The sequence below is a fragment of the Rhinolophus ferrumequinum genome, chromosome 21 (genome assembly GCF_004115265.2).
Source record: "Rhinolophus ferrumequinum isolate MPI-CBG mRhiFer1 chromosome 21, mRhiFer1_v1.p, whole genome shotgun sequence".
NCBI lineage: Eukaryota > Metazoa > Chordata > Mammalia > Chiroptera > Rhinolophidae > Rhinolophus > Rhinolophus ferrumequinum.
Genome location: NC_046304.1, coordinates 29,941,691 through 29,957,650, shown reverse-complemented (window position 1 = coordinate 29,957,650; position 15,960 = coordinate 29,941,691). Strand labels below are relative to the sequence as shown.

Genomic DNA, 15,960 nt, shown 5'->3' with positions numbered 1-15,960 from the left:
CATGCCCTCCGCGTGCATCCATCACCACTTGGGTTTGTGTCCCTGATTTTCCTAAACTCCATCAGCCTTTGTCTCGACCTAGCGGCCCCTAGCGGCCGCTATCCCGCGGTCCTTTTACCTGGGGTACTCGGACCGCTGGCCTGTTAACTTCCTGCCCTGGACCTGGGCTCCAGGGTCACTTGTCCCAGGAAGCCTTCCTGTGTTAACCACAGCCCGCTCGAACACTCACATGTACATTTTCTCAGCCCCTGGGAAGCGACTTCCACTGCTCTTAGGCCCCTTAACTACTTGCCCCGTGCAAATCACCGATTGCGGAGCTGGAGAGATGTTGTCAAACTGAAGTTTGTTTAGAGGAGAGTGACTGACCAGACCAGGATATGAGACTCATTTAAGAAAGGGTTGAAGATGTTCATCTTCAGTTGTCCCACAGGACAAACTAGGACCTGAGGGGAACAGACAGCGTAGCCGGTTTTGCTGTAATGGAAATAAGCATCTTTTTTAGGAACTATAAAGTAGTGGTTAAGAGCTCAGATTCTGAGGTTAGTAAAGGTTGAATTCATACTCGGGTCCTCACTTTGATCTTGTGTCCTTAGTCTAGTGATTTGACCTAAGACGTGACGACCTTATTTGTAAAATGGGAATCATAATAGTAAATGAGAATATTAATTATCACATGTAAGGTGATTGTCACAGAGCCTGAGGCATAGTAAAAAATTAATAAACGTTAGGCTTTTTCTAATGACCAGAGCAGGTATAATTATCCCAACTTGATGGGAGAGGGAAATAAAGGCCTGAGGACTTAAATTATTTTAAGTCATTCAACATGTGGGTCATTCATGATTTTAAGTCATTCAACATTTTAAGTCATTCACTCTTTACTGTGGGTCAGATCCTGTTCAACCTACAGCATAAAAAAAGTCAAACAAGATCATTTCTGTTCTGAGTGTACTTTCTTCTGAGGACGCAGTAGGTCATCAAGTAACAGATACGTAAGGGAAGTTCAGATCACAATCTGTACAGTGAAGACAATGGAAGAAGATAGTGAAAATGAGGAGGAGGAGGAGGAAAGTCAAGTCCTCCAAATGACGAGGTGACATTTGAGTCTAGTCCTGAATGATGATAAGGAGCTATCTCCACAGTGACAATCCCAAGTCATTCAAAGGCTCAGAGGCAAGAAAGAGCTAGATACCACTGAAGAATGAAAAGGAGGCCAATGTGTTCCAAGCATGGGGAGCAGGCAGGAAAGTGGTAGGAAATGGGGTCAGAGTAGGTATACAGGGGCCAGATCATACTGAGCCTTTCAAGCCATGTCCAAGGATTTGGATTTTATTCTAAAGTAACAGGAAGCTATTGCTGAGTTTGCAGCTTATAAGTGGTAATGAGCCGATGTTGGTTCTGTCGTGGAGAATGGAAGTGGAATAATTAGTGGGCAATTGCAGTAGTGCAGGTGAGTGATGATGGTCACCTGGAGTGAGTAATTGATTATCTTGTGACCACAAGGCCAGAAAGTTGCAAAGCCAGTAAAATCCAAGTACCTTCTGACTAAGAGTACTACTCTGGCACAAAAATCTCAAGATCCTATTATTCTACAAATGTATTTGCATTGTTTTATGAGAATGTTTGAAAATCGTTTTCATCTGTATCTCCCATAGTTCTTACACCAGCTTGTCAGCTCTTTCAAGGACAAGACGGATCGTATTTTTTAATTTCTTAACAGCATAGAATCAACCCTCACACAAATGTTAGTGTCAGTGAAAGCAACACTACATTCCCTCCAACATTCTTTTTCTCTAGACCACCCTTCCATGTAGCAGTAGGTAGCAGTACTTTTATGTCTGTCGTAGTGTCTTTGTCTTGGACTCTATTATTTTATTTTATTTTGTAATTACAAATGAAACTAGTCATTTCCAAGGTACAGTAATCTTGATAGCAGTAAAGTGGTTTGGCTGCAATTCTTGTAACTCTTGAGTGTGCTTGTGATAGTGCATAAATCATTATGACAACTAATGCTACACAGTGGGTCTATCTTGAATGGAAAGAAAACGCCTCAGGGCCAGGTTAGGACAACCCTGTTCTGCAGGTAGAGGTGTTGAATATGAACTTAAAATATCAGGGACTGGACTGCGATTTCAGACTTGGCACCTTTAATTTGTAATGCCATTCTTCAGCAGTAAATAATTAATGCTTGTGAACCCTCTGTAGTTAGCTATGATCATGTCTAATTTTGCATAGTAGGTTTGCATATGTTATTTTTCATAGAAACCACTTTGGGAGTGGGGGTTGAGCGAAATGGGTAAAGGTGGACAAAGAAAGAAAACAAACCATTTTGATAGTCGTACATGTTTTCTTATCTGATTATTGGTTATCAGGCTTTCTGAAGACTTAAGGGTTATAAAGATGTATTATTTTTAAAATTTGGTTTCTGATTTTTTGGCATTTTTAGTAGTTAATATAAATTAAGGAAATTGCAACTTAAATCTTAATATGTTAGTCACTGAGCTGTATTTCTTAACTGTCTGTTTGCCTAATAAAGCTACTGAACAACTGTTTATTTGGTAGCTATTTATTACAATAGTTTCCTTGTACCTAAAAGAGGAGGAGCAATGCATTTGAATAAATAGTAAGAACAAATGAATTCTAGTTTGCTTGAGAATACGCTAGATAATCACTGTTTCCCGATTCAATTAGTGCATACTAACGGCCTGAAGTTGCTTCAGTAAGTCTTGATATCCGAGTTTCTGATTTCCTGGCATCTTCCTTTAAGTGACATGTTTCAGGGGCCAAAAGATCTTGGACAAGTTTATATGATTGACAGATAAGGTGAAATGAAAACAGAGATCATTTGTCAAGTAAAGTTTATCAAGATCAGGGTGCATGACTTATGCAAGTTACACAAAGCCCTACTCTTTTAAAAGTAGGCTTAGTTGGGCTCTATACTTGGTTTAATTCTCTGCTGTCATTATCTTGAAATAATTAATTTTTTTGAAGGGGCCTTGCATTTTCATTTTTGTACTGGCCCCCAACATATATTATATCCCAAATGAACTGATTGACATTCTGACATAATTCAAGCTAAGCACAGTCAACCTATCTGGAATAAGCAGAGGTTAAAGTTAAGAGATAAGACAAAAGGCAAATTCAGGTCTTCGGAGAATAGTTAGGTTGTATGAAATAAGATCAAGCAGAATTCCAAACTCCTTACCATGGCCCTTAAGACCCTAGGTAATCTAGACCCTTCCTACTTCTCTAACTTCATCTCTGATCTTTGTCTACATTCACCATGCGCCAGCCACACTTCTTTCTAGTCTGTAAACACCCCAGGTTGGTTTTGCTGCCTTGAGACCTTTTCTCAGCTGGGAATATTTTGTCCCTCAGTTTTTCTCCTGGCTGACTTATTATTTGGATCTTGGCTAGAACACCATTACCCAATCTAAATTAGCACTCCTCTGTCCAGTCAAACTTGATCATATCACCTTCTGGTATCTGAAAGTTAGTTCATTTTGCTGTTTCTTGTTTTTTACTGTTTTTCTCCCGACACTAGAATGTAAATACCATTAGAGCAGGCACCTTGGATTGTTCCGCATAATATCACAAGCACTTAGCATAGTCACTGCACATGATTCTACTGAGTGCATGGCTGGTGGATAGGTGCTTGAGAACTGTGAGCTGTTGCTCTGATGAGGATCTCCTGTTTCAAGAAGTCTAAGACTCGTCTGAAGCACTTTTCTGGTGTTTCCCACAGGGTTGGGCTGTGTCACAGGCAGATGCTGTACGTCCATCCCCAAAGGCGAATGAGCAGCATTCCTGAACTGTTTAGATTCCTGAAAGAAAAAAAATGCACTAGTAGCTGGAAAATTGCCTTTGGGTAAAGACTAAAGGAGATAGTAAAATTACCCTTTGACTAATCTTTTGTATCTTGATTTCCTGAAACTTTAAATAAAGATCAATTAAGTAAAGCCTAGCCCACGTAAGAGAGTCATTCCTGATTTTGCCAATGTTCTTACACAACTCTAGGATTAGGTAAATAGCTCATGCTATCTGAGGAACCATTGATGTGATAAGATATACAAATTGTATTAGTTTCAGTAAATCTGTGCCTAGTAGGTTATTTATGACTTGTAGGTCACAGAATCCCAACAGATTGTTGGGTAGCCAGCACCATTGTGCCCTCTTCTCTATGGAAATGACCTTAATATAAAATTTCACGATTTTCCCACCCCTCGAACCGCTCCCAGATGACTTGACTGCAGACTACCCCCATCCCATTCACGGGGTATCTAATCCTAGAGATTTTAAAAAGAAACTTAAAAAAGAAAATTCTCCCTTCAAAAAACACTCGGGGACTTGTAATTTAGTAAACCTGGAATAGAATTTTTGATTCATAGAGCCAAAAAAGAACTTTTGTAGGTCATTTTATGAATGACCTTGTCATTCTACACATGAAGAAGCCAAGCAACAGAGGAGTTAAGTGGCTAATCAGTCACGTGGCTACTGGACAGCGGAAATGGAACTCAAACTTGGATATTCTAACTTCTAAACCAGTGTGCTTCCTGATGCAGTGCTCTTCCAAATATATAAAACCAGTGTCAAGGAGAATTCCAAAGTGCTTTTTTAAAAAAAATTTATTAATTTTATTTTTATTTTTTAAATTTTATTGGGGAATATTGGGGAACAGTGTGTTTCTCCAGGGCTCATTAGCTCCAAGTCGTTGTCCTTCAATCTAGTTGTGGAGGGCGCAGCTCAGCTCCAAGTCCAGTCGCCATTTTTTCAATCTTTAGTTGCAGGGGCCACAACCCACCATCCCATGTGGGAATTGAACCTGCAGCCTTGTTGTTGAGAGCTCGCGCTCTAACCAACTGAGACATCCGGCCGCCCCTCCAGCAGCTCATTGTCTTCAATCTGGTTGTGGAGGGCGCAACTCACAGGCCCATGTGGGAATCGAACCGGCAACCCTGTTGTTCAGAGCTCTTTATTGTTTTTAAACAGAATAATTTCAGGTGAAATTAACATTAAATACTGGAATTAAATTCTTCTGTTTATTCATTAACATTGTGAGTTTATACCATTTGTAACCCTTTACTCTCATATTGGTGGACTCTTTGGAGGGTAAGAAGGTACAAGCCAAAGTCAAGGTGCATTTTTAACTGAAAATCAGATTTTTTTAAAAAAATTTAACTTTATTAAGGTATAATTGGTTTATAACAAACAGCACATATTTAAAGTGAAACATTTTAGTAAGTTTTGACGTGTGTATCCATTTGTAAAACCATCACTACTACCTATTGTACTTGTGAAGAAACAGGTGTGAGAAGCTCTAGCAGCTCGAATTGGAACCAGGTCTATCTGATGTCAAGGTCCATGCACTAGTCTCTGAAGCCTGAGTTCTATCTGGGAAAACAACCATGGTGGGAAAAGTACACAATCTCTGTGAATCTAGATATTCATTTCTTTAATAAGAGCGTTGTGCTAAAGGATCCTAGTATCTTTTTCACCTTCAAGTTTCTGTATTTCATTCATATTTCTTAGGCAGAAGTGGCAAATCTCTATTCAAATATAATGTTTTAATTAAATGAAACTGCACTATTTTCTGTAATTTTCACAGTGGAGCTGTAAGACACATTAAAATAATACATCTTTTTCTTTTCATAGGAAAATATTAAAAAAGCTTGTGGAGTAATATGAGTCAGAGTAATATAGGATCTGCAGGGAGTCCCTTAAGATAGTTGGTGAGACAATAGGAATTCCTGTTTTCTTCAACAGTGTGTTGTATAATTATTTTGCAGATATTCTGACTATAAACTACCTAGCCTTGTGCTTACAAGTGACATTTCCCTCAATCTTTTATTATTATGTCGTTTTTAAGCTTATTAATAGTAGAAGCTATAATAGTTACCTAAAGCTAAACTGTATTCTTCATTTCTGCCAGAAAAGGCAGATTTTATACAGATGTAGATGTTGATAATAATATAGCTCCATCTATCCATCTAGAGAACTATCTTTACATTTCTCAGATTTTATGAGCAATGACTAAAATGACATAGCCCAATATATAAAATACATCTAACATCTACACGCAGGCACATATTATTTAGGTGCCAAGTGTATGTAATGTTTTTATGCAAAGTTTAAAGCAAATTTGACTGTTCTAAGACATGACAATTTATTTTCTACTTCTCCAATCTTAGGAAAAGAAGAATTTATCGATTTCTTCAAGACCTTCATTTACACAGTGGTTGAATCCAAGGCTACCGTGGTGGAACCATGAATAAAAATACGTCTGCTGTAGTATCATCCGGTCTACTTGAAAAGTAATTGTTAAGTTAAATTTAGTATGTTTTGAACTCTCATAGTTTGAAATATGAGAAATACCAATGAACACTTGGCGAAAATTTTATACAGCTACTGACCTGTGGTACAGGAGAGCAATAATGAGAAGTTGATCAATAATTACCTTTCAGTGTAGATCACCGTGTAGGACAAATTCTGCATCCTCTTTTAGAATTATTTTTACAGATTGCTTTTAAAAATTTTGATCTATTTTTTTTGAATATCTAAAATATTTTATAATTTCAGTATAAAAATAACATGAGATTAGCTTTTGCTGAGTAACAAAACACCCAAAAGTGCCTTAAAAAAAAACACCTTTTTTCTTTGTCATGATTTCATGATTAATTCTTCTGGTCTGCAGCCAATGATGAAGGGTGGCCTTCTTCACATGTTCTGGAGCCTCATCTGGGAAGGTTGAGGTCTCTTGCGACCTGGTCTCTCATCCTCCAGGAGGCTCGTTCAGGCTTTTTCATATGGCGGTGGAATGGTTCCCAGGAAGAAGCACAAGTGTTTCTCAAATGTCTATTTCCCTCACATTTGCTCATGTACCATTAGCTCAAGCAATTTAAATGGTCAAGTCCAAATTCAAGCTGTAGAGATACAGACTTTACTTTTTAATGGAAGGAACAGTAGAGTGAGGCATGTAGACAGGATGGGAAGAATTGCTAGCCATTTTGCGGTATGTAGCACACATATAACAAAGTATACCCAGAGAAATCTTGCTCTCATTCTTGTTCTCGACTCTGTGCCCTCATTCCTCCTTTAAATAACCACTTTTATCTTGTTTTTCTAAGTGTTTCATTTGCATAAGGAAATGCATATTCATATAAATATATATGTACATGTTATATATGTATGTATATATGCATTTACACACATAATAATTACATTTTTTTCCTCAAAGTGAATTGTTCTGTACAAAGTTCCACTATACATTAGACATTCTGCTCTTGCTTACACAATAAACAAGTGTACACCAGCCCTTTGACTCAGATTCACTGGGTCTTCCCTGGAAAAGGGTGTCAAGTCAGTTAAACTCAGGGTGTCTTTCCCTGATGCCTCCTCCTGGAAAGCTCCAGTCTTCAAGGGACACAAGCCAGGCCCAGCTGTGTGGTTTGCAAAGAGCTCCACGCACAGAGCTCCACACCTGGGACAGCACAGTTTTGTTCAACTGCTCAGGGCAAATCAAGCCCATGGTTAAAAATCACATAAGATGTCCCAAAACACCCAGGCTTCAGCTCCCAGGCTCCACTCACTGGCATATTCGTAACAAAACGGTAGCATATTGTATATACTGTTTTAACCTTGCTTTTTTTTTTTAACTTAAAATTATATCCTGGTAATCACTACATATCAGTTTATAAAGATCTTTCTCGTCCCTGTTATTACTGTCCAGTATTGTATCATGTGTTTGTACCATGTGTATTCAGCCAGTATTTTATTGGTGGACATTGGAATTGTTTGCAGTTTTTGGTGATTACAAATTATGCTGAAATGAATAACCTAGTATCAAGTCATTTCGTATTTTTTTGCCAGAGTACCTTTGGGATAGATTCCGAGACATGGGATTGCTGGCTCAGAGGGTAAATTTAGAGATTCCCAGATTCCCTTTTTAGGGGTCATTCCATTTTGCATTCCCACCAACAGTGTACAAGAGTACCTCTTTTCCCATAGCTTTGTCATCAGAGTATATCGAAGTTTTAAATTTATGTTGATCTGATAGGGGAATAGCAATACTTTTGCCTAGTTTTAACTTGTTATTCTCTTATTATGATTAAAGTTGAGCAGCAGAATTATTTTTAATAGCAAAAAAGTAATATAAATTCTTAACAATACAGAAATTTTAGATCGTTGCAAGTAAATACACAGCTGTGTTGACAATAAATACTCTGTTCGGATTAGAAAAAGAGGGATGCTTTACTGAAATAATATGTGCTGGAGATTATGTGTGTCCCCATTGAAGGAATTCACTTTTAGAGGTTACTGGAGGTGCCTAGTGAGGTACCTTTGTTCTCTCCTTCATCTTTCGCACTTGTAGGCTTCACTCCCTTGTGCTCTTGCAACCTAATGTCCCATCAAAAACGGGTTGAGTTTCTGAAATCCATGACAGTAGAACATTTTGGACCCAGATCTTTCTGCCTTCTTTGTAGCTAATTGACTATGCCATATTGACCAGATAGGCCTTCTGACTCTAGAGCTAAATTCAATATAATGCAACCCTAAGTGATGTGCTATATAGGAAGCAAAATATTAAAAAACAGGGAGTTTTGTAAGGTGTTTTTTTTTTCCTTTATTCTATTTTTGTTTTAATAATCTAACTTTTGAATAAGAGTTTTCCTAAAGATTTGCAGCAAGTCCTCAAATAATATTGTTTCACCCAACATTTTTTCATTGTAACATTTATGAATTGCCATAGGAATTTAACTCTTGTGTTGATTAGCCTATGAGAAAATGGGTTTCCTTATACATCCTTTCGCTTAAAATGGCAGAACCTATCAACAATGTAAAGTGAGGACTTCCTATAGTCAGAATTTCTATGGTAGAAACTAAGAAAGCTTTTTTTAAAAGCTATAATCATGTAAGATATGAAGTAAATCTTTTTTAAAGACCTGCTTCAGTTTTTTTATAATGTCTGAAGATAGCTGGAAGTTCTATATTCAACAGTAGATCTGAAGCAAATCTCATACCACATTTTGCCTCTGGAGTAAGACAGACTGGGTTCACTATTCTCCAGCTTTGTAAACTCAGGCCACCAAGCTCACATCCCAGATTTTGGTTCCTTTAGAAAAAGGAGGGATTTTATAAATACTAAATTGAATGGCATAATGTATATATATTGTGTAGCACCATATCCAGTACATAATATATAAGCAGGCAGCCCCAAGCTTCATTTCAGACTTTATTCACCAGTAAAAGTCAATGCTCTGACCAGAGTGTTCAGAAATGGAACGTCTTTTACAGAATTATTTTGACAGTTTCTTTTCTAATGGCATTCCCCTATGTCTGACAGAAATTGCAGCTGGAGCAAGTTCTTTGTACCAGGAAAATACTCTTTTTAAATTAAAAGGATAAGCTTTTTTTTTTTGAAAGTCAAATGGAAGTTATATTTATTTTGCTTTAAATCGCTGCAAACCTATCTTTTAAAGTCACTTACCTAACTCATTAAAATATTTAGTATTGAAATTCCTCAGTGTAGTCCAAAAATCAACTAAAGGTGTATCTTTTTAGTCACCTTAATAAATTTAAAAATATGTCTCAATAATATTTTTAAAGTAGTTTTCTTTGTTCTCCAAAGAAATAAGCATTATTGCTGTAATTTCTTTATGGTTTGTAGAGAAAATTAAAAATAGAGGTAAGAAAATCCATTTGATTGCCTTTGTATCGCCATACTTTTTATAATGTAGTTGCTAGTATGTCCTGAGTATTTTGAATTATCTAGATCTAAGAATTTGATTTAACAAGTAGTTAAAAGAAAAAGTAGGTACAGATCTCTATGCTAACTTGTGAGTACTAATTTACTTTATCTTAGGGATCCTGCCTTTCAGATGATTACAGTTACCAAGGAAACGGGCCTTGGTCTGAAGATCCTAGGAGGAATTAACCGGAATGAAGGTCCCTTTGTGTATATTCAGGAAATCATTTCTGGAGGAGATTGTTATAAGGTAAAAATGAAAATAAAAAAAAACAAAATGACTAGTGATGAGGTTTGTTTTTCTACTTCATCAATATATTTTTAATATTAGCTGAATATCCACTATGACCATTTCTCAGAAAGATACAAAGAAACTTGTAGGTAGACATTTTCCTTCAAGGAGCTTTAATCTAACAAATGAATATGAAATAAATATGAAAATAACAGATTTCATAGATTATGTATTTTTAATTATATGCTGATCAACTCATATCCTATATCTAGTTGAGAGAAATTATATTTGAAGACACGTTGGCTATCCACTGCTCTGAGCTTGGATTAAGTTAGATCACTTAAACTTGAACTACATTCATTTAGCCTCTCCTAAATTAAAAACAAACACCCCAAAATAAATAAAAACACTCAGCAGATGAAATTCACTCATTTCTGAATTTAAAGTAATTCTTGTTGAGTTTGTTAATTATGTCACTAATAGATTGCCCACGTGAGAATAGACTTAGAATCTGTGTGAGAAATTAGATTTAAAATTAAGATCAGAAAATATCCTTTTATAGGAATTAGAAAGTCTTGCTCTCCTTTCTAACATAAGAAATATGTAATTCGTGAGTTCCTTTTTGCTCTGGTTGCTGGGAAGCTCAGATCCAAACTTGAAGCACAGTACCAGCGACTTAGTTAGCACACTGGTTGCTCCGTTTGCATTCTCATTTCTCTTGGATTTCATTTGCTATTTTTGTTTTACTAATATGATTATATATGTCTTTTATCGAAAATTGCCTCCAGTACTACAGGATATTTCCTATATATTTATAGGATATAAATGTATTCTTTATAGGCTATAAAGAATTTAATGAAATAGTCTATTAATATTAAGCTGTATCGTATGAGAAAGGATTCTCTTATCATTGTTCACATTATTGTTTTATTGTTATTCTAGTTGTTTTGGTTGAATAAATAGTCCTAGTCTTACTCCCATTTTCACTCCATGCTCTTGTTTAGCAAGCAGTTTATCAGTTCAACTGAGGTTTTTTTCTTTGTTAGGAAAAAAAGCAGTTTCACTAATAACTTCCAAAACAAATAGAAATGATTTTAATTGTTTCAGGCTTGTTGAGATAATAAGGTATCTTCCAAGTATATGAGTTGTAAGTATTAGTACAATAAGTTTAGGGTATTATAAGGATATAGATTTTGGGCTATTGAATTTAAATTATTAACCAAATAAGAATATATATAAGTGCTACATTTAAATAAATTCAAACAAACAAAAAAATGAAGTTTTTCTTGTAAGAATTGAAATGTTTAGTACTAGTTTAGTTTTGAAGATGACAGGAGTATGTGTGTTCAGTATAAGTTATTTCTTAGACTACAACACTTGATATAATGGAATAATAGATCACTGTACCTCAAACGTGATAAAAATTTGCTTTTAGACAAATATCAATTTGTGCTTGAAAAATATTTGTAATTAAAGTATTAAGTTGATGGCAGTGATGCTGAGTGACTCTTTATCAGCTATCAGTGATAGCAAACTACAAAATTCTACCCATAATATATATTATACTTTCTCTTGTTTTCTTAGACTTACATTGTTTGAAAGAGAATTAAAAAGCAAAACCCTGATGGATCTAGAGAACATTATGTTAAGTGAAATAAGTCAGACAGAGAAAGATAAGTACCATATGATCTCACTTATTTGCGGATTCTAAAGAAAAGAATAAGTGAATGAACTAATCAGAAACAGTTTGGGAGACAATGAGGAAAAACTGAGGGTTGCTAGATGGGCGGGAGGGGTGGGGGGTGGGGGGGAGGGTGAGGGGATTGGAGGGCAGTCGGTGACCACAGGATGGCCACGGGGTTTGAAAATTAATCTGGGGAACATAATTTGGTGGTTACCAGAGCGTAAGGGGGTTGGGGGGTGGGGGATGAGGGTGAGGGGGATCAAATGTATGGTGATGGAAGGGGAGCTGACTCTGGGTGGTGAACACACAGTGTGATTTATGGATGATGTGATACAGAATTGCACACCTGAAATCTATGTAATTCTACTAACAATTGTCACCCCAATAAATTAAAAAAAAAAAAAAAAAAAAAAAGCAAAACCCTGTATGGACTATATTCTGTGTTTACCACTAGAGGGCAGCACAGAGTTATTAATGTTCTTTGGCTCTTCCTGGTCCTGTCCAAGAGAAAAAAACAGCCAAAATAGAGAAATGTGTAGAGGAGAATAAATGAGTTTGCAGTGCTTACATTTATTTTTATATACTTCTTCATGGTGGAGAGTTATATGCATATTTACTCTGCAAATACAAAGTGGATGCTATTTGATTTTAAAATATTTTTAGTTAATGGCATTTACTGTGTTCTACATACTGTTTGAATGTTAATAAATTCCTAATCTGCACAAAATTTCTACGTAGTAGGTATATTCACAGAGTAGGAGACACAGGCTCATACGGTCATCCTTATTAAGGATATTGAGCTGAGCAACTGTTAATATTTTTTAAAAGCATGAGTGCTTTAACTTGTTCTAATGTTAACATTATATTGTTTCAGAACTAACAATAAGGCAATCTCGAGCTTATAGATAGATTATATTCCTTTTATTTCCCTAAACTTCATATGTTAGGGGATTACTGGGACTCAGAAGGAATCTTTAATTAATTATGTTTAGCTGTCACCTGCCTCTCTCCCCGCCCCCACACACACATGCACACACAAATGTTTTCCACCTGGCACATATGAAATGCAATACTAGTTCAGTAACCAAAATATCATATTTCTTTGAAAAATATATTCAGAGTTCAACCGTTGGGATATCTTGAAAACCTATCCAGTTCAAGTAGGAAAGATCATCCCAGCTCTAAGAGCTAGAGGCAGTCTATAGGTTGAGAACAAATGGCTTAGGTACTGAATTAAGGAAATGTGAAAACTCCAAGACCCTTTTCACCCCACCAGTCAGTCCCTATCAGTTTGTAGTCCTCAGCGTTCTAGCTAACACCTTTTTCTGGTCTAGGGACTCCTTTGAGCTTCGTGCCCACGTATCCAATTGCCTTCTCAACATTTCCACTTGGATCTCTTTTTTTATTATTATTATTAAATGCATTGGGGTGACGTTAGTAAGGTAAATTATATAGGTTTCAAGTGTACAATTCTATAGTACATCATCTATATATTGCATTGTGTGTTCACCACCCAGAGTCAGTTCTCCTTTTTTTTTTCTTTTAAAGAATAATTTAATTCTTTTTTTTTCCCCCCTTCTTCCTGCCTCCTCTCCCCCACCCCCCACTCCGGTTGAAGCCATTGTTTCTCAGTCTAGTTGTGTAGGACACAGCTCCCTGGCCCATGCTGGTATTATGAGCCTTGTGCTCCCTGCCACCCCTGAGGCAGTCGGTCGCCGGTTGTAGGTCGCCGCTCACAGCAGCTCACAGCAGCTCTCGCCTGCTGCTGGCCACTCACGATTGCTGCCAGCCATTCACGCTGGCCACTGGCTGCTCATGGCAGCACACTTAGCTCACGGCAGCACACAGCAGCCCACAGCACCTCACACCAACCTCTGGCTCCTCACGGCAGCCCAGCTCCAGGGAGAGCCGTTGGCTGTTGGTCACAATCTTAGCTATAGAAGGCGCAGCTCACTGGCCCATGTGGGAATCAAACTGGCGATCTTGGCGTTAGGAGCACAGTGCTCCAACCACTGAGCCACCAGGCGGGCCCCAGTTCTGCTATCACCATATATTTGGTACCCTTTACTTTCCTATACCACCCTCTTCCCCCTTATCCTCCAGTAACCACTAAACTTGTTCGTGTCAATGAGTTTTTGTTTGTGTGTCTTGTTTGTATATTGGTTTCAATTTTATATCTCACATATGAGTGAAGTCATATGGTTCTCGATTTTTTCTGTCTGATGTATTTCGCTTAGCATAATAATCTTAAGATCCATCTGTGTTGTTGCAAATGGCAGTATTTCATCTTTTCTTATGGCTGAGTAATATTCCATTGTATATATGTACCACTTCTTCATCCAATCATCTATTGAAGGACACTTTGGTTGTTTCCATATGTTGGCCACCATGAATAATGTTTCACTGAGCATTGGGGTACATATCTTTATGTATAAATATTTTCAGATTTCAGGGGTAGATCCCCAGAAGAGGGATTGCTGGGATGTATGGTAATTCTATTCTTAATTTTTTGAGGACGCTCCATACTGTTTTCCACAGTGGCTGTACCAATTTACATTTCCACCAGCAGTGTATGAGGGTTCCTTTTTCTCCACAACCTCTCCAACACTTGTTGTTACTTGTCTTGTTGATGATAGCATTCTAACAGGTGTGAGATTGTATCTCATTATAGTTTTGATTTGCATTTCCCTGATATCTCCACTTGGATCTCTGAAAGGTGTCTCAAACTCAGCTTGCTGTGGCAAGACAGGTGATAGTCACACCACACCCTCATCTGCCCATCTCTTCCCAAACAGGGCCTTTTCCAGTGTTCCCAGGCTTGGTGAATGACACCTTTAATTTGCACAAAGTTGGAAAACGTAGTACCGTGTTTACCCGAAAATAAGACCTAGCCGGACCATCAGCTCTAATGCATCTTTTGGAGCAAAAATTAATATAAGACCTGGTCTCATATTATATTAAAATAAGACCTGGTCTTATATTACATTACATTACATTACATTACATTATATTATATAAGACCCTGTCTTATATTATATAAAAATAAGACCGCGTCTTATATTAATTTTTGCTCCAAAAGACGCATTAGAGCTGATGGTCTGGCTAGGTCTTGTTTTCAGGGAAACACGGTGGCATCCTAACTACTACCTCTCCTTTAACACCCATATTCAATTAATTAGCACATGCTGTTGACTTTTGACTCTCTGAATATCTCTTAACCCTCCCAGTCTTCTTGATCTCTACCGCCATCACCGAGATTTGCACTATCAGTTTTTATTAGACCTCACAATAGCTTTTTCTGTTCTTATGCACCATGCCTGTTTCCCTCCCCATCTACAAGGCTCTGTATAATATTACTTTTCAACTCCACTTCTCTGGCTCTCCATCTGTATGCTTCCAGAGTGGCATTCTTTCAGTTCCTAAAAGGGCTCCAGTTCTTTCTCATTTCATATACTGTTCCCTCTGACTGAGAACAGCCCCCTTTTGCCCCCTACTTTCCTATCACTCCCAGATATCAATTCAAAGACCACTTTCTGAGGAATGTATTACCTGTCCCCCCCCCCCCCCCGCCTCCCAGGCCACACCAGGAGTTTTATTCCTACCTGTGCTTCTCATTCCTTTCCTTCTTCATATCGCCTATCTCAGATTGTAATCATAAACTGATAACTGTGATTATTTTATCTACCCTGCCTGAACCACAAGACAGTTTCCTAAGTGCAAGGATTCTACTTGATTTTATTCACAATAAAATTCTTAGTCCCCAGTGTGGTGCCTGACAGATACTAATTGCTCCATTAATATTTATGAGTGAATGAATGAGTGATCCCATAGCCGTTCTGTCATCTTTCTGCGTGTTACTGATCTGTTGCCTGCTGACCTCACTGCCACCATCTGGGCTCCACACCAAGGTACCTCTCTTCCCTGTCCTTTTGTGTCAGATTCTGGCTAAGACTTTGAAATTTTCCAATGTTTTTGTTTGTTTCTTTGTTTTTCTCCTAGTAATGTAAGGAAAACAGGCAGGAATCATATGCTTTTCTTCAAACCTGATATATTATTCCCTCCCTCTCTTTCTCTCATCTCTTGAAATTGAGATGGGTCTTTCAATCAAGTCATAACGTAATAGGCAGCATTTTTTGTCTTAGTGATTCTTAAAATAATGGTATACCTTATATTTAGTGTCCTCTTAGATTTGGTAAATTCAGGATTTTTTTTTTTTTTTGTCAAAAGCCATGGATATAGACAAAAAGATCACAAAGATATAGATACTAATGGTTAGTCATTGTTCACAGAGGATTGAAGTGAAGC

General features: G+C 37.4%; 1 protein-coding gene across 4 annotated transcripts in view; it reads left to right on the top strand.

The window, feature by feature from the left end:
* STXBP4 (syntaxin binding protein 4) overlaps positions 1-15,960 on the top strand; it is a 147,007-nt gene that overhangs the window by 205 nt on the left and 130,842 nt on the right. Inside the window, exons 2-3 of one of the 4 annotated variants that reach the window (XM_033089637.1) lie at positions 6,186-6,308; positions 9,857-9,989. The exons of 1 other annotated variant lie outside the window; for it this stretch is intronic. In XM_033089637.1, the coding sequence (XP_032945528.1) occupies positions 6,262-6,308; positions 9,857-9,989 (180 nt within the window). In that variant the 5' untranslated portion in view covers positions 6,186-6,261. Of the gene's footprint in view, positions 1-6,184; positions 6,309-9,856; positions 9,990-15,960 lie in introns of those variants that run through there. 2 more of the 4 variants (XM_033089638.1, XM_033089639.1) reach the window with 2 other exon arrangements.